General features: G+C 44.5%; 1 protein-coding gene across 1 annotated transcript; it reads left to right on the top strand.

Annotated features, from left to right (window-relative positions):
• The first annotated feature begins 1,886 nt into the window (after nucleotides 1-1,886).
• Nucleotides 1,887-24,677, top strand: LOC132871162 (protein FAM124B). Its single transcript, XM_060905268.1, has 4 exons — nucleotides 1,887-2,042; nucleotides 11,882-11,913; nucleotides 12,295-13,043; nucleotides 23,674-24,677. The coding sequence occupies exons 1-4, from the start codon at nucleotides 1,969-1,971 to the stop codon at nucleotides 24,226-24,228; spliced, it is 1,410 nt and encodes a 469-aa protein (XP_060761251.1). The 5' UTR covers nucleotides 1,887-1,968; the 3' UTR covers nucleotides 24,229-24,677.
• The last annotated feature ends 2,051 nt before the right edge of the window (nucleotides 24,678-26,728 follow it).

The following is a 26,728-nucleotide window of genomic DNA, read 5'->3' as shown; positions in this document are numbered from 1 at the left end:
AACTGGACTTGCTTGAAGATTCTTGAAGACGTTTCACCTCTCATCTGAAAGGCTTCTTCAGTTCTGTCTGACTAATAGGGAGTATCAGGTATTTATCCTCTCATGGATGAAAAGCAATCCTAAGGTGTCGTTGAGTCATCCTGTTGGTGTGGGTCACTGGGGGCTGGGTATGAACGGCCTAGAGAGTCGTTAGAGTTATCAGTGGGTTGTTGGTTCTCTCTGTCCTCTTGCGAGTCACTGAAAACAGCTGGGTTTTGGTGTGCATTCAGTTGTCTGGGAAGTGTGCCAAGGACTGCATTGTAGGTGGCTGACAAATGGTGTCTAATGGTCATGAGCTGTGGGTAGTGACCGAAAGAATGAGATCGCAGATACAAGCGGTAGAAATGAGTTTTCTTCACAGGGTGGCTGGGCTCTCCCTTAGAGACAGGGTGAGAAGCTTGGTCATTCAAGAGAGACTCAGAGTAAAATCGCTGCTCCTCCACATCGAAAGAAGTCAGTTGAGGTGGTTCAGGCACCTTGTTAGGGATGCCACCTGGACGCCTCTCAAGGGAGGTTTTCTGGGCATGCCCCACCGGCATGGAGAGATTACATCTCTTGGCTGGCCTGGGAACGCTTCGGTATTCCTCCGGAAGAGCTGGTGGAAAGAAAGAAAAAGAAAGCACAACTTTATTCATCACACGCTTGTGAAATTTCCTCTCTGCATTTAACCCATCTGAAGCAGTGAACACACATGTGAGCAATGAGCACACATACATACCCAGAGCAGTGGGCAGCCATGCTAACAGGGAGTTAGGTGCCTCGCTCAAGGGCACCTCAGTCCAAGGCCATCCCATATTAACCTAACCGCATGTCTTTGGACTGTGGGGGAAACCGGAGCACCCGGAGGAAACCCACGCAGACACGGGGAGAACATGCAAACTCCACACAGAAAGGCCCTCTCTGGCCGCTGGGTTCGAACCCAGAACCTTCTTGCTGTGAGGTGACCACTAACCACTACACCACCGTGCCACCCACGGTGGTGGCTGGGGAGAAGGAAGTCTAGGCTGCTCTGCTTAGGCTGCTACCACTGTGACCCGGATCTGGATAAGCGGTAGAAGATGGATGGATGGATGGATCCCCCCTCAGTCAAATGTCCTCAGTCCCATCTGGCGTCTCATCTCATCTCATTATCTCTAGCCGCCTTATCCTGTTCTACAGGGTCGCTGGAGCCTATCCCAGCTGACTACGGGCGAAAGGCGGGGTACACCCTGGACAAGTCGCCAGGTCACCACAGGGCTGACACATAGACACAGACAACCCTTCACACTCACACCTACGGTCAATTTAGAGTCACCAGTTAACCTAACCTGCATGTCTTTGGACTGTGGGGGAAACCGGAGCATCCGGAGGAAACCCACACGGACATGGGGAGAACATGCAAACTCCGCACAGAAAGGCCCTCGCCGGCCACGGGGCTCGAACCCGGACCTTCTTGCTGTGAGGCGACAGCGCTAACCACTAAACCACCGTGCCACCCACAGTGGTGGCTCGGGAGAAGGAAGTCTGGGCTGCTCTGAAGATGGATGGATGGATGGATGGATGGATCCCCCCTCAGTCAAATGTCCTCAGTCCCATCTGGTGTCTTTTGTATTAATCCTATAACAACATGGCAGCCATCTGCTCCAATTTAGATTACATTGTAATTCCCAGATACTCCCCATAGTGCTTCATGCTACATACACTTTTGGACCTGTAGTGTGTTTTGTAAGCTGTTAGCCTGGTTTAGGAGTTTGAGTATTTTATTAATTTTTAATAATTCCAGTAATAAAGTTGGGATTAATGACGCTCCCGGTAGGTGGCGCCAAAATGAGCTGAACTGATGCCTAGTGGACTGCAGGCAGGTCGGCACTGCTGCTCTTATTCCGCAATGGAAAGTTTGAAAGTGTCTCACTCGATGGCAAATTTAGCTGCAAAAGAAATGGTGAAATAATGCTGCGTAAACCTTTTATACTCCACAAGAGCGTGGAGGATGGGAACACGGACTCTGGAGCCGAAACTGCAGGGTGAGTTAGCCTGCAATGCTAACGGGTTTTTTTTTTGTTGATATTGGTCACTTTGGATACGTCTGAAATGGCATACTTAAGTACTAAATAGTGTGTCAAAAAGACCAGCTTGAGCAGATGGGCCCGCTGGATAGATACACGCTATTTAGTGTGCTAGAATGCGCTTTGTTTTTTGGACGCAGCCTTTGTTTGTGGTATCCAAGTGGGCGACTGATAAACACACTGTAACTATGAGAGTCGAGTGAGAGTTCAATTTTACTCGGTTTTGTAATGTTGTGGTGTTTAACTATATACCTATCTAACTAATTAATTAAGTAAACTTTGCGGAAAATGAAATGCTCTTAGCATCCTCCAAAACATCAAGCATCTTTTGGGCCGTGGAAAACGATTTATCTTGCGCTGGAATGATAAATAAACCAAAATCTCTTCACTATGAATTCACTAACTGTTGAGAAAACAGTAAATCGCTGGGGATCTTGAACGCTGCTCAGGAGAAATGAAAACCAGCAGTGACATTAATTTGACTGAAAGTAGAAATGAGTTCAAATACAGTGTTGCTCTTTTTAAACAGTGGAAATGTTGCAGCTAAAAATCCACTGGAGATAATATGTTAAAGTACTTGTACTAAAGTGCACTTAAGCATGAAAAGTAAATATTATTTAGACCAAGGTTGCCTGGGCTGTGTGGAAAAAAACTAACCCCAAAATGCTTGTCTCATCTCATCTCATTATCTCTAGCCGCTTTATCCTGTTCTACAGGGTCACAGGCAAGCTGGAGCCTATCCCAGCTGACTACAGGCGAAAGGCGGGGTACACCCTGGACGAGTCGCCAGGTCATCACAGGGCTGACACGTATGGCCCTTTTCCACTACCCTTTTTCAGCTCACTTCAGCCCGACACGGCTCGCGTTTCGACTATCTCAGAGCAGCACGACTCAGCTTGCTTCAGCCCTGCTTAGCACCCAAAACTCGCACCGTTTTGGAGTGGGGCTGAAGCGAGCCAAACCGAGCTGAGTGGGGCTGGGGCGTGAGCGGACACTCCCCTGTACACTGATTGGTGAGGAGGAGTGTCCTCACATGCCCACACACGCCCCGCGAGCATGCTGGGATCTGTAAACACCGTAAACCCGGAAGAAGAATAATTACGAATTACGAGAATTTCTGAAGCCTTATGCGCCTCGCCTCATCTATACGCTCTTGCCAGTATCTGTTGGCGTTGTCGGTAACAACAAGCCACAGCACCAAGACCAGCAACACTAACGACTCCATGTCCTCCATGTTTATCGTTTACTATCCGGGTCGTGAGACTACCGCTTAAAAGATCACTGATGTCACTGTTTGCGCCGCCTAACGACATCACGTGACGTCCACCCACTTTCGCTAACTCCACCCAATGTGTCCACCCACTTCCAGCCAGCACGGTTCAGCGCGGTTGTAGTCGAAATGCAACTCCAACAGCCCCGCTCAGCTCGACTCAGCCCAACTCAGCACGGCACGGCTCAGCCCTACTCAGCCACGTTGGTAGTGGAAAAGCGGCAATAGACACAGACAACCATTCACATTCACACCTACGGTCAATTTAGAGTCACCAGTTAACCTAACCTGCATGTCTTTGGACTGTGGAGGAAACCGGAGCACCCGGAGGGAACCCACGCTGACACGGGGAGAACATGCAAACTCCGCACAGAAAGGCCCTCACCGGCCACGGGGCTCGAACCCGGACCTTCTTGCTGTGAGGCGGCAGCGCTAACCACTACACCACTGTGCCGCCCCAATTTCTTTCTTTTTTTTTTATATGAAAGTATGTCCCTTTACACACTCATCCAGAAGGGTAATTTTGCACAAGGCCATCTGTCTACAGCAGAAAAAAATAAAATAACAAAACGCGTCTGGAAAAATCCCAAGGGAGTCTGGAGCCAGATTCGTGACGTTGCCTGTGGAAGCGCCAGCAGGCTGCGAGAGCTTGCACGGTTTCAGTGCACAGTCTGTGTAGACCAAGTTTAGCAGCTAGCGATTTTGCATTGAAATATGGAATTGTCACCTGAGCGCAATGTTACTTCATTTTTGGATGAAGAATATAATGAGATGTCAGAATTGGGGCTTCATCTGTTTGGATTTGATGATGATTCAAGTAGTGAAGACGACGGAGACAACACCAGGGATGTAAATTATACGGCCTTCTGTCAGGGGAGACGAACACGGCTGGTTCCTTTGGTGACGCTGACACAGATGGAGACGGTGTTGCTTTGGGCATTCTGACAGATGGAACTGCGTCTTTTTTCAGATCAAGCTGCCTCGCGAAGCCCATTTCCCACTGCAAATAGTTGTCAAAGTCGTCAGGCCTTGTGAAGTGAGCACCGGAAATAATGCTATAGTCTGTAGCCAATTTTTCCAGGTGCCTCGCACGAAGCGCTCCCATTTTTCTCTCATTGTCCGGTCTTTTGGAAACGATGAGTACTAATCCCATAAAGATCGGTGTTGCTACACCCTCCTACGATACATCTGTTAACCATTTTAATAATTATGTGATAACATTGAAGAAATTTGCAGAAAACCACCAGGTCGTTTTCTTATAAACAAACCAGCGCTGACGTAGGATTCAGAGGGAGGCGTCCCGCACACGATGTCACGAAAATCAACGTTTGCCGGGAAATCCAAATGGCAAGTTTTCTCAGAGGAGGACGAATTCGCCTCAAATGGCTTGATTTCAACTGAATTTTTCTGGTATTGCGCAAGGTAAAAAAAATTGCAGAGAATGCAGAATGTTACAGATATTTGACCAAAGTTTAATATAAAATAGGAGAATTACATTGATCTTGCTCCTGAATTTACCTGTGATATGCACTTTAAGGCAGGTTGTTTTGGACTTTTGTGGTAAATACAGACAATAGGATGAAGAAGTGAGGCTGGCGCTAATTTTTGTCCAGCTCAGAGTGTAGACTCGTGCAGTTTATCAGTGCCTGTGGAGGAGAAACTAAAAGAAAGACCATGCGCATTTTCCATCCGTTATCCGTAACTGCTTATCCTGTGCAGGGTCGCAGGCAAGCTGGAGCCTATCCCAGCTGACTACGGGCGAAAGGCGGGGTACACTCTGGACGAGTCGCCAGATCATCGCAGGGCTGACACATAGACACAGACAACCATTCACACTCACATTCACACCTACAGTCACTTTAGAGCCATCATTTAGCCTAAGGGCCTCTGCATGCTCTTGCGACAAGGCTTTCGCAGATAGCTTTTCGCAGACAGTTGTAATTTATCGTTGAGCGGGGAGTAATAGGCGTGCGCGATGTTATTCACCGCCACAACGCAAGGGGGCGCAAAGTCGTGAAATCGCTAGGAGTAGTTGGTGGGTGTGGTTAGTGAAGTGTTTATCCTCCGGTTACTTATAATGACTAGAACTGGAGTCGTATAGATGTACGTACTATCTCACTTCCTCGATCAACCGCTCTTCGTGCTGCTCCATCTTTGCTCGTGTTTTTAAAAATGCCAAACTGGGAAACAAACCAAACTGGGAAAGTGGGGAAGCGGAAGTGCGTGTACAGCGGATGTAGAGTGGACCAATCAGAGCCCTCTTGTCTGCGATGCTGTCTGCGAGGCTTCTGCGGTGGTCACAATTTTTGGGAGGTGTGCGCAGAGCGTCTGCGAAGGGGGGGGCTACGCAGACGCCATCTGCAAGGACTGCGTTGTCAGCATAAATTGGCCTTAATCTGCATGTCTTTGGACTGAAGCCGGAGCACCCGGAAGAAGCCCATGCAGACACGGGGAGAACATGCAAACTCCACACAGAAAGGCCCCTGTCGGCCACTGGGCTCGAACCCAGAACCTTCTTGCTGGCATGCAGATTTTGTCCAAGTGCAATAAAATATCACACTCGAGGTCTTGCTTTTGTATTGAATACCAGCACAGCTGTGATCCGGCCATCGATAATCACGGTCATGCAGCACAGCCTGGAGTGTAATATTACTTTTATACTACAGTTCTATAAATAATTTAATATTGATTAAGTGACATGCAAAATATGACCAAATATTCTGTTTACTTTTGCTTCGCTGGCAGAAGTAGCTCCCAAAGAAGACACACTCACTTTATAGCCCATCAGCTAACTGGCTAGCTAGCTCACATTGATTTGTACAGTACATTCTTGTTAAAAAGCGCCTTTTGTAAAATTGGGGAAGCCATGGCCTAATGGTTAGAGAAACAGCTTTGGGACCAAAAAGTTGCTGGTTCGCTTCCCTGGACCAGCAGGACTGGCGTAAGTGCCCTTGAGCAAGGCACCTAACCCCCCAACCACTCCGGCAAGAGTGGTGGTGTACCTTGTGTCTGATTAGCCAATGAAAAACTGATTATGCAATCATCAGTTCAGGCATTGAACCCGACCAACTGAACTGAACTGAACTGGCATCCTTTTATTCCGTTTCTTTTTCATCTGATGATGAGCTTTTGTATTTAAAAAAAAGTTATATTCCTGAAACATATCGATTGCCATGTAAGCTACTGTAGTAACTAGGAAGTGGAATTTTATGTGAAGCGCACAGACAAGCAAAGTGTATACTATACAGTGAAACGTCCCAGTGCCATTATAGTCAACATCAGCACTCTTGGAACGCTGCTTGACCAATCAAATTGGTGGACCGGAACGAACTGTTGTATAATACAAAATAACAGGCGGTAATTTTTTGCTGTTATTGTTGCTTGAAAACTGTGAACAGTGAAACGGTGAAAATGAAATTGATGAAGGTAAATTGTAAGGACGGACGGCCAATAACAATGATGGACAGCATCGTGGAAGAAGTGAACTCCTTTGTGTATCTTGGAAGTGTGGTAAGTGTCGATGGAGGAACGGACGAGGATGTTAAAACAAGGATTAACAAAGCCAGAATAGTCTTCCACAATCTGGGGAACATCTGGGTGTCAAAGGTGCTATCTAAGATGACTAAGGCTACATCCACACGACAACGGCAACGAGATGTTGTTTAAAAATATATCGCGTCCAAATGGGCAACGATCAGTAAAATATCAGGTCCATATGGCAACGCAACGCTTGCTGAAAACGATGCAATACACATGCCACACCTCTCGGGGCGCTGTAAGACGGTTCCTTCGGAGACACCAGAACAATAGAAGAAGTAAGGACGCATGCGCATAAACTATTATGCGTGAGACTTCATATTAGCCACAAAGTCAGGAAAATCTGTTTGTAAAATTACATTATAATGACCAAATACAATGAAAAGTATTTTTCCAGTCTCACCTGTGAAAGGTAATCCCATGTGATCTCGTTTGGACGGTAAACCTGTTGGTACAGTTAAACGCAGCTAATCTTTATTCTCCGCTTTGACCTATCCAATATGGCGGCAAGGATGACGTATGATTCTACGCGGAAGGCGGCGTCTTTAATGGTCCGGAATAAATTGAATGCTACACGTTGATGGATTAATTTGCTCTTCTACGCCCTTTTTGAGGAATGTATTGTAGGACTTGCACACATCGAGTTTACCACATCTGAAGAGGTGAGATCGCTCCTTTTTTTCCCTATTTTTGCTGGCAGGATTGACTCTGCCCTAAGGGCAGAGTCTCTCTCTCTCACTTTGCACCATTACACAATAAATATTCACAGTGAAAATATTTTGTAAGCGCGTTTCATGAACCAAGTTATAGGATTTGTTGACAACTCGCATCGAGTTCGTTACACTTCTACCCGGCGTGAAGCACTGACAGTCATGTGGTTGTGACGTCATCGTAAACAAATCCGTTCTACTCATCCAGACGACTTCACAACGGCAACGTTGCCAGATCTTTCCACTCTGGAACCCGTTCTCAAAAAGATTGCGTTTTGGGCACCCAAAACGCCGGTGCCGTGTGGACGCCAGGCCTAAACGATAAGCAATTGTATCGGAGTCACCTGAATCCGTTGCCGTGTGGACAGGGCCTAAGTTAAAGATTTTCAAATCGAATGTCAAATCCGTCCTCTTGTATGGAACAGAGACTTTGAGAACTACCAAAGCTATGCTCAGGAAAATCCAGACATTCCTTAATTATTGTCTGAGCAGAATAATGAATGTTAGATGGTCTGATAAAATGAAGAACGAAGAACTATGGAAATTAACCAACAACCAGTAGAGATGCAAATCCAGAAGAAGTGGAGCTGGATAGGACATATGCTCAGGAGGTCACTAAAGAACATCAGTAAGCAAGCTTTAAAATGGAACCCACAAGGAAAAGAGGTCGTCCTAAAAGCATCTGGAGGAGAGGCGTCAAAAGTGAAATGAAAGCCAGGGGCTGTTAATGGTCAACACTAGAGAAAACAGCACAGAATAGAACTAGACAGAAAGCTCTTTTTGGTGACCTATGCTCCTAGGGAGCTAAGGGCTTAAAGCGAGACTGCCTTTCGATTTCATGAAATCTGTGAAATTTAGTTCCGTCTGAAATTTGGTCATGTTTATTTCTGTAATATTTAACAAAATATCAGGCCATTCCATGGCTGGGAAGTTATTTAATTTGAGGGGATTCCTGAGCAAATAATGTGCATGAAATCTCCTGCTTCACACAGTCAAGCAGACAGACGAAGTCCGTGTGCGCATCCGCAGGTTTACCTTTGGCCGTGCACTGACAGTTACGTCATGTTGTCGCTAAACGAACAGCTGATCACACCGAGGTGCTCGCCGACTGCCAATATTTATTAGTTTGGTCCTGCGCTTCCTTTCCTTCGCAACATAACGTCTTTTCTTCTCGCTTTCCGTTAGGCCAAAAAAAAAAAGTGTTTCCGGTAACCCAACCGATCGAGAATTTCCGCGTCGAAATTGCCGACCGTAAAATTTTTATTACAAATTTCCCTCGATATCTTAGTGTAAGTGGCGTTAGTTTGTCATAATTTTTTGTTTCAACGCATTCAAGTTGTGAAAGAAACGATAAAAAGTAAAATGTTTCGCCACTTCTATCAGCCCTCCTGCATAAACATGGAAGCGCACTTGTATACTGAAGGAGGAAGGGAAAACTGAGCCGAGGCGCCATTTTGAATCCTCATTCACGGCTGTAATGCAAATTGCTTCCTCTTCAGTATACAAGTGCACTTCCATGGCAGGGAAAAACACTACATTTTGCCGCCTATGTAGTCCCCTATTTATACAAATAGGAGTCAAATCAGGATTCAGCCATGTTTTTGCTCGGTGTTTTTGCTCGACCCAAGTTCTACAGTAGGCTAGGCCGTCTGCTTTTAATGGAAGTAGCCTAGCCTAGGACGTTATTTTCACGTTATTTATTGATAAGGTGTTTTCACGTTATTACATGAAAATATCATGAAATAACGTGATAATTTCGTATCATGAAATTACGTGATATTATATGATAAATATATTGTAAAAACGTGATAACTTTGTTAACAATATCTTTTCACGTAATTACTTGATTCTAAACCAATTTTTTTTGAGTGTGGCAGCAATACGCTTCCGTAGATCATAACTCGAACTCTCGCGATATATTTTTTTTATTCGTTTAAAGATTTAAAACACTTTTATTTTATTATGATGTGTGGTATAAAGGATTCTGTGCCAAAATACTATTTTGTAAGATGTTTGTGTTAATTTTTTCGAACAAAAAAAAAAATTCAAAAAAAAAAAAAGCCTACCTACCCTAGTTTTGAAATCTACGTAACCGGAAAAAAACACACTTTTTTTTGGCCTTACTGTAGTCGGTCTTTCACGTTTCATTCGCACACTCGCGTCTTCCATTTTTCTCTCCTGTCTCAAATTTGTATCCCACAATGCCTTGCGCGAACGGGGAAAGCCCATCACGTCATGCATGACGTAGTATCTTGAATTGGGTCATGGTGAAGCAGGAAAAAATAGCGGAGAATTTAGGGCCATGTGGCCCTAAATTCATTAATTGTTCTATTTTTTTAAAAACCCTAATAAAATTGGAAGTCTGTGATTCGAATTCAGTAGCTTTCGGTCCACTAAACAAAAATAATTGGGTGTCGGGGAAAATTCTTTTTATGACCTACACTTGAAAAACCTGAAAGGCAGTCTAGCTTTAATAATAATAAATAATGATCAGAAAATTGTTGTTTGAACAAAAGGGTTACAGCTTTTCTGTTAACATGTTTGGGATTCAGAAGAAACATGGCCTTTAGATCAATATGGGCCTAAAATAATGATCAATGACAAATTTAAGTTTATGTAATGGTTTGTCCTACATCCTTATAATTATTGTGATGTAATGAACTGCCCAACTGTAATAGTTTAGTTGTCAAACTATTGATGGATATATACAATTTTAGTCCTCCCTTCTAATGATAACCAACTGTCACTACTTGTGAGGATGAGAACCTGACACTGACACACAACAAGAACTTCTCTGAAAGTAAAAGTAGTCTATGATATTATTGGAGTCACACTACCTTATTTCTACAGAGGCATAATTTGACCTGTTCGTTCAGTTTGTTTCAATCATAACTGCAGCCCACAACCTCTTGGCTCCAATCTCAAGTCGTAATTTTTTTTTTTATTAAAGCCCCGTTCCAAAGGAGGGGGGATATACTGATTTGCCTCTGTCTGTATTTCCGTCTGTCCGAAACACCCTTTTTCTCAGCAACCACAAATCATAGCCACTTGGTTCTTGGTACCAAAGTTCAGCTTGGGGTTCTATACCATGTATACTGTTTTCAGGTCTGTCGCACATCAACTTCCTGTTTACCGACTGAATGTATTTACGAAACATATAGGGTGGATTTACAAAATTTTCATAACACTTTTCTCAGCAACTACAAATCCCAACTGCTTGATATTTGGTACCGAGCTTCAGCTTGGGGTTCTATACCATGTATACCGTTTTCAGGTCTGTCGCACATCGACTTCCTGTTAACCAACTGAATGTACACTACCGTTCAAAAGTTTGGGGTCACTTTGAAATGTCCTTATTTTTGAAAGAAAAGCACTGTTCTTTTCAATGAAGATCACTTTAAACTAATCAGAAATCCACTCTATACATTGCTAATGTGGTAAATGACTATTCTAGCTGCAAATGTCTGGTTTTTGGTGCAATATCTCCATAGGTGTATAGAGGCCCATTTCCAGCAACTCTCACTCCAGTGTTCTAATGGTACAATGTGTTTGCTCATTGCCTCAGAAGGCTAATGGATGATTAGAAAACCCTTGTACAATCATGTTAGCACAGCTGAAAACAGTTGAGCTCTTTAGAGAAGCTATAAAACTGACCTTCCTTTGAGCAGATTGAGTTTCTGGAGCATCACATTTGTGGGGTCGATTAAATGCTCAAAATGGCCAGAAAAATGTCTTGACTATATTTTCTATTCATTTTACAACTTATGGTGGTAAATAAAAGTGTGACTTTTCATGGAAAACACAAAATTGTCTGGGTGACCCCAAACTTTTGAACGGTAGTGTATTTACGAAACATAGCGTGGATTTACAAAATTTTCATAACACTTTTCTCAGCAACTACAAATCCCAACTGCTTGATATTTGGTACCGAGCTTCAGCTTGGGGTTCTATACCATGTATACCATTTTCAGGTCTGTCGCACATCAACTTCCTGTTTACCGATTGAATGTATTTACGAAACATATAGCATGGATTTACAAAATTTTCATAACACTTTTCTCAGCAACTACAAATTACGACTGCTTGATATTTGGTACCGATTTTCAGCTTGGTTCTATACTGTGTGCACCGTTTTCAGGTCTGTTGTATTTGTTGAAGTCAACATTCATAATGAATGTCCTATTCCTTCAATTGCTTGCATTCTGATATATAAGCGAGAGCGAGGGGGGGGATACATAAGTGAGCAGGAGCTCACAGTTGATCTTGTTTGTCCTTTTTAGATCAGACTGCAGCAAAATGTCTTGCAGTAGCAGTAAGTATAATACTCGTACATACTATAACATTGCCTTATATATTACAGATTTTTAAAATCTTTTTCTACTTCTTTCATTTCTGTAATCCTTCCTTTGTTGGCCTCTGCATGTTTCTGCCCCTTGTAATGTGACAGCCTCATGGCAGGCCAGAGTCAGGATCGTGTTTCATACTTTTTGTTCCTTTTTTTTTTTTTTTTTTAATTTTAAAACTCCTCTTAGCACTTTATATAATCCTCCTGTTCTCTGCGTTTACCTCTTTCTGACCTTTGTGATCACTCGGCCTTGTGCCAATACTAGGTTGTGAACCCTTTTTTAAAAAATTTTTATACAGTAACCAGTTTTTATCCATTGAACTCTTTATCCTTTGCTTCCCCACCTAGTTGACCTCATGACTCGTGATCCCTTACCAGTTGCCATGCACCTGCTGGCCAACCCGGGTGACTCTCTCCTCCTCCAGCACACACTGGACCGCCTGCTTGATTGGGTGTGTCCTGGTTTGCGCCTCTTTCACGTGTCCGAACGCGCCTGCCCGGTACGTGAGTACACCCGTGCTCACTTATGTCCACCAACCAGCTACCCATCTCTAGCGGTCACCTTTTTCCTGCACGAGTCCTACGGTGAAGAACGCATCCTCCGGGTCCTTGACTTCCTCCAGCGCCCACCCTGGCAGTACCACCACACTGAGAATGGCCATGCGAGCTCTGATGCCATGCTCCGACCATACCTGCTGCCTGGACGGGACTTCTACAGTCTTGGCCCGGGTATGCCGGTGTGGGCTGTGCGTCCGGTGCATTGTGGAGGTGAAGTGCTGCGCGTGACTCTGCACAGCGGACATGAGAACTTTGATGACGCTGTGAGGCTTTACGAGACAGTGCTGCGCTCGAGAGCTGAGGAGCAGAAAGCTGGGTTTTGCTGGTTTACCTTGCTGAAAGAGAGGACTTTCAGTCTGCAGCTAGCTCTCAAACAGCTGGCGCCTGGCGTGCGTGTGGAGACGTGCCACTCTGCTGTGCTGCAGTTCAAGGTGGGCGAGATAGGCCAGCTTGTGCCCTTGTTGCCCAACCCGTGCTCACCTATTAGCACCACCCGCTGGCAGACGGAAGACCTGGATGGTAGCAAGATCCTCTTTCAGGTAAGTGGCAGGAATTTCCTGGCATATTATATGGCATAATGTGGGGTGTTTTTTTTTTTTTTTTTTTTTTCCCCCCCCCCTCATCATATGTAAAATACAGTACACTCACCTCGAGTGCTAATTTAAAAAAAAAAAAACACACATGGCAAGGTTTAGTTTGTGTGATTCATTATCTGTGCCAGAGTACTCTCATTATACGACTGAATATTGTATTACTGGGCTTCGGCTGTATGAACTGAACCAGCTATAAATATGACTGCCTACATTTCGAGTCCCCAGCTCTTAGTGTGAAGCTCGCCTCGACAAACATTTTCCCTTTCCAACTTGTTTTGGCAAACACCAAATAAAGTTGAACAGACGAGAGCAGAAACCTGATCAGCCTTTCGTCTGAAACGTAAATATGCAGTATTGAGCTGGGATATGTGGTAAAAGGTTTTTCCCGTGGAACTGTGTTGGTTTTTGGTCCTGGGACGAGCTGCCAAAAAGCAATTCTAAGAGGCTGTGGAGGCACAAAAGGCTGGATGCTATGAAACATAATTAACAACCAGGCTAGTCAATCTGCAGGGATAAAGCCCCCATTGCTTCCCTTTGATTTGGTCTCGTGGTCAAAGCATTCCCTGATGGAAAAGAAATGTGTGTGCTGGAAACTAATCTAGACCACCATCGGAACTGAAACTGCACCAAGCTTGAAAAAATGTACAAAAGTACATTTCAAGATGGATCACCACCACAAACCTCAATGACCTGGATGATCGTCTATTAGAGAGTTTTTGCTTCAGGCGTACATGGCCTGATTTACTGAATTAAAGTCGACTTCGAATGCAGTGCTAAGCCTTGTGGCCTAATGTCATTAGGGTCAATGTGATTAATGCGCTTATTAATATTGATATTGAGTCTTAAAGCGAGACGGCCTTTCGATTTCATAAAATCAGTTCCCTCTGAAATTTGGTCGTTTATTTTTGTAATATCTCACAAAATATCAGGCCATTCTGTGGCTGGGAAGTTATTTAATTTGAGAGGATTCCTGAGCAAATAATGTGCATGAAATCGCTCGCTTCGTGCAGTCAAGCAGACAGAGGAAGACTGTGTGCGCATTAGGGATGTTAACCGATGACCGTTTGACCAATAGTTGACCGAATCAGCGTCAACCGGTTAATTTTTTTTTTTGGTTGTCGGTTAAAAAAAAAAAATCAATCGTTTTGAAGCTGCCGATTTTGGAGCGGAGAACCTGGAATTCTGTGTTGTAAACGCTTGGGGCATGCCATGCGTTGTAAGGACGACAGCTGACAAATCAGAAACACCCATTCAGTCATGTGCCGCCCCAGTTGAAGACAGCTGCCACTCGGCGAAAGAAAAGTCTCAGTGTTGGATTACATTTTACTACGATGTTAACTAGGTACGTAACATCAAGGAAATTCTTGACTATCAAAGAAACAAGAACACGGCGCATGAATGAAGTCGATGGTGTGATTAGTCTGGTGAATATTAATGTCAACGTAATAATAATACACAAGATCTGAACTAAAACCTGGTTACTCACTGATGTTACTTGGCATCAGACAGTTGCTATATTAGCTTAGCGGCTAATCAGCTCCGCTCCAGCTATCCCATTCCCAATGGCCGTGCACAATTAGCAGCCATGTAACCGTAATATCAGTAACTGGAAAACAATTGCAGTATGAGGTCTCTGTGTCTCACTTCGAAGAAAAGTGCCTAGTCCGTAGCAGTATGCAATATCAACGCACAGCCTCATCTCATCTCATTATCTGTAGCCGCTTTATCCTTCTACAGGGTCGCAGGCAAGCTGGAGCCTATCCCAGCTGACTACGGGCGAAAGGCGGGGTACACCCTGGACAAGTCGCCAGGTCATCACAGGGCTGACACATAGACACAGACAACCATTCACATTCACACCTACGGTCAATTTAGAGTCACCAGTTAACCTAACCTGCATGTCTTTGGACTGTGGGGGAAACCGGAGCACCCGGAGGAAACCCACGCGGACACGGGGAGAACATGCAAACTCCACACAGAAAGGCCCTCGCCGGCCCCGGGGCTCGAACCCAGGACCTTCTTGCTGTGAGGCGACAGCGCTAACCACTACACCACCGCAACGCACAGCCTACTGCAGTTATTAACACTGACTGTATTAGGGCTGTGCGATGTCCCCTTAATTGGCATCGACGATGTTTACAGTGCAAACATCGTGATGGACGATCATATCGTGGGTGGGGGATTTTAATACCACATTATAAAATATTTTATTATTATTATTATTATTATTATAAGTATTAGATACTCATCCGAGGCTTTGGCACGTAAAGAAAAAAAAATTCCATTGCGCTGAGAATTGTGATACTATATCCCATAGCCTACTATCTCTTTAAATTTAGGCTGCCTAATTTTCTATGTTTGATCTTCACGCCACAAAATCTGAGTTGATGGAAGAGATGGTGACAGAGATCGTTCCGTCGCTGTCAGGTGCTACAACACCCGGTCCGTCACATGATGAAGGGGAGGAACCAGGTGACTGCGCCGCGGCAGTGCCTAAGAAAAAGAGAGGGTCTTTGGGCAGCCTTCTTGGGAAGAGAGCAGTAGCCAGAGCATCCACGCTTACTGATGAAGAAAAGTCTGAGGCAGAAATGACCACGTACCTGCAGGAAATTGTCATTGATGGGGGGAGGACCCACTGATGTGGTGGAAAAGGAACGAGAAAAGACTTCCGTTAATGGCAAGATTAGCACGTAAATATTTGTGCATATGCGCCACCAGTACTCCATCAGAACGAGTGTTCAGCACCGCGGGTAGTATAGTTACCCCAATCCGCAGCTCATTAAAACCAGACAAAGTAAACATGCTAGTATTTTTGGCCAGAAACCTGGACATTTAAACATGGTGACCATTGCCTGCACTGTTAACCCATTAGGTTAAATTGCTTCGGACTGCCTGCGTTTTCTTGATTTTGATTTTTATTATTGCTATCATTGTTATTTATTTACTTGTTCTTGTATTAACGCAAGGCGGCACGGTGGTGTAGTGGTTAGTGCTGTCGCCTCACAGCAAGAAGGTCCTGGGTTCGAGCCCCGTGGCCGGCGAGGGCCTTTCTGTGTGGAGTTTGCATGTTCTCCCCGTGTCCGCGTGGGTTTCCTCCGGGTGCTCCGGTTTCCCCCACAGTCCAAAGACATGCAGGTTAGGTTAACTGGTGGCTCTAAATTGACCGTAGGTGTGAATGTGAGTGTGAATGGTTGTCTGTGTCTATGTGTCAGCCCTGTGATGACCTGGCGACTTGTCCAGGGTGTACCCCGCCTTTCGCCCGTAGTCAGCTGGGATAGGCTCCAGCTTGCCTGCGACCCTGTAGAAGGATAAAGCGGCTAGAGATAATGAATGAATGTATTAACGCAGGCGCTCTCGTTTTTTTTTATCGCTGTTCTTTGCTAACTGAGTCGACTTCATGAATATTTGGTAGCTTTAATTTCACTGTAAAAAGTTAATGCCCGGCTACGTTAAACTTTGTGAGCGCGTTTCGTGCTGCGCACGTTCCGGTTCTCTTCGTCTTGATCGTTCATCTTTAAATAAATATATGTTTATAAAATTATGTTCATGACTATTTATTTTGTAGCATTTTTACAATAAAAAGTTAATGGCAAAGCCTGGTTAATGCCTAATTCCTAAATTAAATTGTGTAGGCTACCGTTAAGCGCATGCTTGTGCGTTCCTGTTAGACTTGATTTGTTGTTCAGCCTACTGTATCTTTTCACGAATACCAGTTCACAGAATCACCTTCATTCTTCCATTTGGTTTCACATTATGGCTTAGAGTGGACCATTTTGAGTCTGAAAGTAGGCCTGTTTACCAGATTAAAGTTATTTGACTTCTGCCGAAGTCTGCGCTTCACTGCCGTTTGATAAGGTGAAATATTTCCCGACTGTTAATAGTGGCTATTTGTTTGAACAACATGACAAATTTTACATTAAAAGTATAGTGTAGGCTAAAAAATGAAGTCAAAATGTATTATTAGTAGCATACTGTATTTGTGTAACCACATGTTATGTTCACTAGCACGTCCCTGCACCATAGCCTATGTGAACAAGCGGTAATAGGATATTACTTTATAATGATTTATATCTCATCTCATTATCTCTAGCCGCTTTATCCTTCTACAGGGTCGCAGGCAAGCTGGAGCCTATCCCAGCTGACTACGGGCGAGAGGCGGGGTACACCCTGGACAAGTCACCAGGTCATCACAGGGCTGACACATAGACACAGACAACCATTCACACTCACATTCACACCTACGGTCAATTTAGAGTCACCAGTTAACCTAACCTGCATGTCTTTGGACTGTGGGGGAAACCGGAGCACCCGGAGGAAACCCACGCGGACACGGGGAGAACATGCAAACTCCGCACAGAAAGGCCCTCGCCGGCCCCGGGGCTCGAACCCAGGACCTTCTTGCTGTGAGGCGACAGCGCTAACCACTACACCACCGTGCCGCCCCCTAATGATTTATATAATTATGTATTTATATATAATTATGTTATATAAAATATTTATATATTAAACAAAACTAACTAACTAAACTAACAAAAAACTAACTTTTTAGGTTAAATAGGCCCAGATGATATAGTATGCATGTTTATGACAGGAGGGGGCGTGGTATCACGATGGTGGCTCTCCATCGTGATGGATGACCACCATCGTCGATGGACGATGGCATCGTCTATCGGCACGGCCCTAGACTGTATTTGTGAAAAATAAAAAAGTATCAGGCTAGACTTTTTAGCTTACAAATTACTATTCTGTTTTTTTTTTAAATTATTATTAGAAGGCACATGGAGTTTAGTCCTGCCTTGGCCAGTGCATTCTGAAAGTATGTTTCGGTCTGTAGCCAACAATGCATGTTACTGCAGATCATATCTCTCCACACAAACTAAAGGCGCAGATGCCGACTTTTGGAGGGAAGGGGAGAGAATGAAATGACAGCGGTGTCTGGAGGGGGAGTGACAAACGCAGCTTTTATGTCTGTGAGCCAAGTCGGTGACGGCTTCAGAGCAACTTCAATACCATGCAGTAATGGCGTGTTGATATTGGTAACGGCGTTATAACGATTGTAGCTAATTAATTAGATTACCCGGCGTTATAACAGCCTTTATTTTAACGCCGTTATTCCCATCACTGAATGTTATGTACTTCTTCTAGCACTTGACTTTATTTTCAACGCCATCATGGCCAACTGAAACTGTCTCTAAGCCGGAGCCATTTGTCCTCCGCTCCGATACAAACCCCTCGATATCAGTGCCGCGTTTGACTAAATGTTTCGCGCTGTAGAAAAGGTAATGTGAGTGGAGGGCAGCGACTGGGACTGAATGTGCGGATGCTCGCGGTTAGATTTAGAATAGATTCTAATAATTCCAATTCTAGAATTTTAAACTCATAGGTTAACCGACTTTAACCGGCTAATGAGGCTCGGTGGTCGGTCAAGATTTTTTTTAGTTTTCGCCATTGCTAGTGCGCATGCGCAGGTTTACCTTTGACCGTGCACCGACAGTTCCATCATTCTGTCGCTAAACGAACAGCTGATCACACCGAGGTGCTCGCTGAGCGCCGATATTTATTAGTTTGGTCCTGCGTTTTCTTTCCTTCGCAACATAACGTCTTTTCTTCTCGCTTTCCGTTACTGTAGTCGGTCTTTCACGTTTTATTCGCACACTCGCGTCCGCCATTTTCCTTTCCTGTTTCAAATTTGTATCCCATAATACCTTGCATGAACGGGGAAAGCCCACCACGTCGTGCATGACGTAGTATCTCAGTTTGTGTCACGGTGAAGCAAGAAATAATACAACTCCGATTCCAAAAAAGTTGGGACAAAGTACAAATTGTAAATAAAAACGGAATGCAATAATTTACAAATCTCAAAAACTGGTATTGTATTCACAATAGAACATAGACAACATATCAAATGTCGAAAGTGAGACATTTTGAAATTTCATGCCAAATATTGGCTCATTTGAAATTTCATGGCAGCAACACATCTCAAAAAAGTTGGGACAGGGGCAATAAGAGGCTGGAAAAGTTAAAGGTACAAAAAAGGAACAGCTGGAGGACCAAATTGCAACTCATTAGGTCAATTGGCAATAGGTCATTAACATGACTGGGTATAAAAAGAGCATCTTGGAGTGGCAGCAGCTCTCAGAAGTAAAGATGGGAAGAGGATCACCAATCCCCCTAATTCTGCGCCAACAAATAGTGGAGCAATATCAGAAAGGAGTTCGACAGTGTAAAATTGCAAAGAGTTTGAACATATCATCTACAGTGCATAATATCATCAAAAGATTCAGAGAATCTGGAAGAATCTCTGTGCGTAAGGGTCAAGGCCGGAAAACCATACTGGGTGCCCATGATCTTCGGGCCCTTAGACGGCACTGCATCACATACAGGCATGCTTCTGTATTGGAAATCACAAAATGGACTCAGGAATATTTCCAGAGAACATTATCTGTGGATAATGTGGAAGGAATACTTTGAGGATCTCCTCAATCCCACCGTCATGTCTTCCACTGAGGAGACTGAGGCTGATGACTCAGAGGTGGACTCGTCCATTACCCAAGCCGAAGTCACTGAGGTGGTTTGCAAGCTCCTCGGTGGCAAGGCACCGGGGGTGGATGAGATCCGCCCTGAGTATCTCAAGTCTCTGGATGTTGTGGGGCTGTCTTGGTTGACACGCCTCTGCAACATCGCGTGGCGGTCGGGGACAGTGCCTCTGGAGTGGCAGACTGGGGTGGTGGTCCCTCTTTTTAAGAAAGGGGACCGGAGAGTGTGCTCCAATTATAGGGGAATCACACTTCTCAGCCTCCCAGGGAAAGTTTACTCCAGGGTACTGGAGAGGAGAATTCGACCAATAGTCGAACCTCGGATCCAGGAGGAACAATGCGGTTTTCGTCCTGGTCGCGGAACACTGGACCAGCTCTATACCCTTCATAGGGTGCTCGAGGGTTCATGGGAGTTTGCCCAACCAGTCCACATGTGCTTTGTGGATCTGGAGAAGGCATTCGACCGTGTCCCCCGTGGTATTCTGTGGGGGGTGCTTCGGGAGTATGGGGTTCGGGGCTCTTTGCTAAGGGCTGTCCGGTCCCTGTACGAACGGAGCAGGAGTCTGGTTCGCATTGCCGGCAGTAAGTCAGACCTGTTCCCAGTGCATGTTGGACTCCGTCAGGGCTGCCCTTTGTCACCGGTTCTGTTCATAATTTTTATGGACAGAATTTCTAGGCGCAGCCAGGGGCCGGAAGGAATCCTGTTTGGGAACCACAGGATTTCATCTCTGCTTTTTGCGGATGATGTTGTCCTGTTGGCTTCTTCAAACCAGGACCTTCAGCATGCACTGGGGCGGTTTGCAGTCGAGTGTGAAGCGGCTGGGATGAGAATCAGCACCTCCAAGTCCGAGGCCATGGTTCTCGACCGGAAAAGGGTGGCTTGCCCTCTCCAGGTTGGTGGAGAAGTCCTGCCTCAAGTGGAGGAGTTTAAGTATCTCGGGATCTTGTTCACGAGTGAGGGAAGGATGGAGCGTGAGATCGACAGGCGGATCGGTGCAGCCTCCGCAGTGATGCGGTCGCTTTACCGGTCCGTCGTGGTGAAGAAGGAGCTGAGCCAAAAGGCGAAGCTCTCAATTTACCGGTCGATCTACGTTCCGACTCTCGCCTATGGTCATGAGCTTTGGGTAATGACAGAAAGAACAAGATCGCGGATACAAGCGGCTGAAATGAGTTTCCTTCGCAGGGTGGCTGGGCGCTCCCTTAGAGATAGGGTGAGAAGCACAGTCACTCGGGAGGAGCTCGGAGTAGAGCCGCTGCTCCTCCACATTGAGAGGAACCAGCTGAGGTGGCTCGGGCATCTTTTTCGGATGCCTCCTGGACGCCTCCCTGGGGAGGTGTTCCAGGCATGTCCCCCCGGGAGGAGGCCCCGGGGAAGACCCAGGACACGCTGGAGGGACTATGTCTCTCGGCTGGCCTGGGAACGCCTCGGTGTTCTTCCCGAGGAGCTGGCCGAGGTGTCTGGGGAAAGGGAAGTTTGGGCTTCCATGCTTAGACTGCTGCCTCCGCGACCCGGTCCTGGATAAGCGGAAGAAGACGAGACGAGACATTATCTGTGAACACAATTCACCGTGCCATCCGCCGTTGCCAGCTCAAACTCTATAGTTCAAAGAAGAAGCCGTATCTAAACATGATCCAGAAGCGCAGACGTCTTCTCTGGGCCAAGGCTCATTTAAAATGGACTGTGGCAAAGTGGAAAACTGTTCTGTGTTCAGACGAATCAAAATTTGAAGTTCTTTATGGAAATCAGGGACGCCGTGTCATTCGGACTAAAGAGGAGAAGGACGACCCAAGTTGTTATCAGCGCTCAGTTCAGAAGCCTGCATCTCTGATGGTATGGGGTTGCATTAGTGCGTGTAGCATGGGCAGCTTACACATCTGGAAAGACACCATCAATGCTGAAAGGTATATCCAGGTTCTAGAGCAACATATGCTCCCATCCAGACGACGTCTCTTTCAGGGAAGACCTTGCATTTTCCAACATGACAATGCCAAACCACATACTGCATCAATTACAGCATCATGACTGCGTAGAAGAAGGGTCCGGGTACTGAACTGGCCAGCCTGCAGTCCAGATCTTTCACCCATAGAAAACATTTGGCGCATCATAAAATGGAAGATACGACAAAAAAGGCCTAAGACAGTTGAGCAACTAGAATCCTACATTAGACAAGAATGGGTTAACATTCCTATCCCTAAACTTGAGCAACTTGTCTCCTCAGTCCCCAGACGTTTACAGACTGTTGTAAAGAGAAAAGGGGATGTCTCACAGTGGTAAACATGGCCTTGTCCCAACTTTTTTGAGATGTGATGATGTCATGAAATTTAAAATCACCTAATTTTTCTCTTTAAATGATACATTTTCTCAGTTTAAACATTCGATATGTCATCTATGTTCTATTTTGAATAAAATATGGCATTTTGAAACTTCCACATCATTGCATTCTGTTTTTATGTACAAGTTGTACTTTGTCCCAACTTTTTTGGAATTGGGGTTGTAGTAGAGAATTTAGGGCCATGTGGCTCTAAATTCATTTATTGCTCTATTTAAAAATAAAATTGGAAATCTGTGATTCAAATTCAGTAGCTTTCGGTCCACTAAAAACAATAATTGGGTGTCGGGGAAAATTCTTTTTATGACCTACACTTGAAAAACCTGAAAGGCAGTCGAGCTTTAAATAAAATTTGAACAATCTGACCAACACTATGGTGTCATAGTCGCACATTCTTACACTTCATATTCAGCTAAACCACCTTTTAGTTCAGTCGACAACCCTAACATTAATTACATAATTTCAGAAGGTTGTATTTTCCTTTACAGGGTTACAAGCGATTTATTGTTTTACCATATAAATTGCTACACGTCGTCTTACACACACAGCTTTCCTGTATAATCTGTCTAATTTAGGGAAAAAAATGTAACAAAACCTACTTTTGTATTATTACCATGCCCTTGCTAGTTTAATTTTGTTTTCATTTTTCTGGCCCAGAAATAATGATCATCTCAGCTCTATCCCGTCTTCAAACACGAATCACAAGGCATACATAGATTTAAAGGAATGGTGATTGGTCAGGTGGATTTGCGGAGTGAGATCCCAACCTCTTCCCTGTTTGAGTGGCTTGAAATTGCAGATCTGAAGACAGCGATTTCAGGCAGATGCCGAAGATGGTTTGGACACGTGCAACGCAGCAATTCGTGGATTGCCAAGGTGACCAGCCTTAGCGTGGAGGGACGGGTGCCTAGGGGTAGGCCATGGAAAACCTATGCGGAGGTCATCCGGAGTGACCTCCATGAATACAAGCTGGAGGCCTCGGACACATTGGATAAACAGGGGTGGAAAGGAAAAACCAAAATTGCCATGCAACGTCGTACCTGCCTCCTGGTGGAGAAATCAACATAAAACCAGCTAGAGAGAGAGGGGAAGAAAAAAGATTGAGAAATAATTCGCTGCAATTGCGATTCAGCTTGCAGGCAACAGGGGGTGCTAAAAATCGCAAATGGCTTCTTTAATTTTTTTTTTTTTGCTGCGATTACAAACAGGGGCGGCACGGTGGTGTAGTGGTTAGCGCTGTCGCCTCACAGCAAGAAGGTCCGGGTTCTATCCCCGTGGCCGGCGAGGGCCTTTCTGTGCGGAGTTTGCATGTTCTCCCTGTGTCCGCGTGGGTTTCCTCCGGGTGCTCCGGTTTCCCCCACAGTCCAAAGACATGCAGGTTAGGTTAACTGGTGACTCTAAATTGACCGTAGGTGTGAATGTGAGTGTGAATGTTTGTCTGTGTCTATGTGTCAGCCCTGTGATGACCTGGCGACTTGTCCAGGGTGTACCCCGCCTTTCGCCCGTAGTCAGCTGGGATAGGCTCCAGCTTGCCTGCGACCCTGTAGAAGGATAAAGTGGCTAGAGATAATGAGATGAGATGAGATTACAAACAGGTTGATGGGTTTCCCCATAAATGGGACTAACATCACACCAACACAACTGGGACAAATGATTAAAAAAAAAATGTAAATTGTAACCCACGTTTTAATATTCACATCTCTTTTACAGGTTAAAGGTGGAACACAGCCACAGAGGCTCTTCACATCAGCTTTTCCCCTAAACTGCCCTGCTCTTCCTCCGAGATCGCTGTTAAAGTGCCCAGTCCCCATCTCAGCCTCCCCGGGCACCAGGCTGTGCCAGCTTAAAGAGCGTGCTCTGGGTAACACTGCTGGATCGCACAGATTGGCAGGAGGTGCCACAGAGAGCTTTGGTTCCAGCAGTGCTTGTAGTACTCCTCCTGGCAGCTCCTGCTACTCATCCCAGTGCAGCAGTCCTGCCCTTCTGTCCATCAATCCCTTTGAGCCTGTACCATCTGTCACCTCCAGTGCATCTGCAGCTCACCTGATGCAGGAGGAGGACGAAGAGAAGGAGCCAGAGACAAACGTAGATACAGGCTGCGCTGTCGGTATACAGAAGCCGGCTTTGGACACACTAGCAAGAGATCTGAGACGCTGCCTGCCAGAGGTACAGAGGACGTGGCGTGGATCGGAAGGAGAGAGTCTGTCAGATGCCATGGCAGCACGGAGTCTCGAGCAAGAACAAGTGGACGAGTTCTTCATCTGATTGACCGCTCCAAATCGTAAATTAATTAGAGCCGCACCATCTTGATACTGAGTAGCATTAAAGCAGATCCACTTTATGCTGTGAATACGTTTCACTGACTGACCCAACACATGAACTTGGCTTAAAGCAGGTCACCATCACCTCTGTTTGCATAGCAGAACCTCAAAACGACTCAACTGCCTAGAACCAAGGCTGTGAGATCTCTATTATATTAAAAAAAAAAAAAAAACGATACAGTGGGATTACTGCATCCTTAAATATTGTATAATCCTGTTTCAGTTCTTGTCAGCAATTCCAGGGTGACGGAGTCAGGAACTTTTCAGGTCTGGCCAGTTTGGAACGATGCTTTCTTATACTGGGCAGAATTGAAGGCAACGTTGCATGTACCTCAAATTCCGTTTACTGTCCAAGAGCTCCAAACGCTCCTCACTGAGGACTTGATTTACAAATACAGTATTATGATAAAGGTTTGGCAATTGTCCTGATTTAATGTCATCGTTTACATTATGAATTACAGTGTTGACCAGGCAGTATCATAATTTCTTTATATATTTAAAGCTAGACGGCCTTTTGATTTCATAAAATCGGTGAAATTTAGTTCCTTCTGAAATTTAGTCTTTGTGATATGTTTATTTCTGTAATATCTCACAAAATATCGGGCCATTCTGTGGCTGGGAAGTTATTTAATTTGCGAAGATTCCCTGGCAAATAATGTGCATGAAATGGTGCAGGCAGAGGAAGTCCGTGTGCGCATGCGCAGGTTTACCTTTGACCGTGCACTGACAGTTCCATCATTCCGTCACTAAATGAACAGCTGATCACACCGAGGTGCTCGCTGACCGCCGATATTTATTAGTTTGGTCCTGTTTCCTTTCCTTCGCAACATAACATCTTTATTTTTTCACGGCCCGGTTTCCATCAAATCCTGCGCTCTGATTGGCTGGCAAGTGGGTCCGTATCCTACGATACGGACTCCAGTTATGGACCTCTGGCGACTCGCTCGTTCACAACATAGTAGCAATTTTTGTCAACATTTATCTTTTTTTTTTAAAAATAAGATTTATTTATAAGATTTTTATCAAAAAAATTATTTTTTGCCAGCATTTCTCAGGAGAATAGCATTAATTTTACAGCATGGATAGCGATAACGGCAGTCTTCACAGCGAAAGCGAGTTTTACTACCCTGAGGAATAAGAAATAAATGAAAACATTTCAGGAGGAAGCTTAAAAACCTGTAACTGTTGCTAACGCCGAGCAAAAACATGGCTGAATCCTGAATGACTCAATTTTGTATAAATAGGGGACTACATAGGCGGCAAAATGTAGTTTTTTTTTTTTCCTGCCATGGAAGTGCACTTGTATACCGAGGAGGAAGCAATTTGCATTACATCCGTGAATGAGGATTCAAAATGGCGGCTCACCTTGGTTTGGTTTTCCCTTTCGGGCGCTCTCATTTTCTGTTAGAATTTCACGATACGGACCTCCCAGCTGGTAAATAACATAGATTTCTTCTCGCTTTCCGTTACTGTAATCAGTCTTTCACAACACACTCGCGTCTTCCATTTATCTCTTCTGTTTCCTATTTGTATCCCACACTGCCTTGAGCGAACAGGGAAAGCCCACCACGTCATGCATGACGTAGTATCTTGAATTGGGTCACAGTGAAGCAGGAAAAAATAGCGGAGAATTTAGGGCCACATGACCGTAAATTCAATAATTGTTCTATTAAAAAAAACTAATAAAATTAGAAGTGTGTGATTCGAATCTGGTAGCTTTCGGTCCACTAAACAAAAATAATTGGGTGTCGGGGAAAATTCTTTTTATGACCTACACTTAAAATCTGAAAGGCAGTCTAGCTTTAAAGCAAAGTAAGAGCGCAGATCAAGGATATGTATTACACTACCAACTACAAAACATGAGCAAGAATTAAAATACCTATGATAAAATTAAGACAGGATAGTCTGAAGGTTTCGAGTCCAACACGTTTTGGTCAATTCCCTTCTTAAAGTCACCTCTGGAAGCAAAACACCATTTCTAGCATGAGTGAATCAATAGTGAGTGGATACTAGAGAGTATTCAGAATCCCTTTTTTTTTTTTTAAACAGTATTCTTGACAACTAAATGATGTCAGAAAATCGAAACGCTGCTCTCTGAAACACCTACATGGTATAGATAAGTTTAAGGTGTAGGTATATCCACTAAAAGATCACTGCATCTTTATCCACTATATGTTGGTGGTTGTTTTTTTTTTTTTCCAATTTGTAGTTACATTTAATCCTGTGGAACATTCATGAACCTGCTATTGTTAGCTATAGTAGGTATAAACAGGTCATAACCTCACCAGTCTTTACTTATCCATTTTGAAATTAACAAGGCTGAAAAAAAAATTGTCATGTAAACAAGAAACCGTAAAGCAAACCAACCCATGATTCCTTACTTGATATGTGTTTTTTAGTTGAAAAAAGCATACTATTTTAAAAAATCTATTATTATTATTATT

Source organism: Neoarius graeffei, chromosome 23 (assembly GCF_027579695.1).
Source record: "Neoarius graeffei isolate fNeoGra1 chromosome 23, fNeoGra1.pri, whole genome shotgun sequence".
Taxonomy (NCBI): domain Eukaryota; kingdom Metazoa; phylum Chordata; class Actinopteri; order Siluriformes; family Ariidae; genus Neoarius; species Neoarius graeffei.
This window is presented reverse-complemented; position numbering and strand designations above follow the sequence as displayed.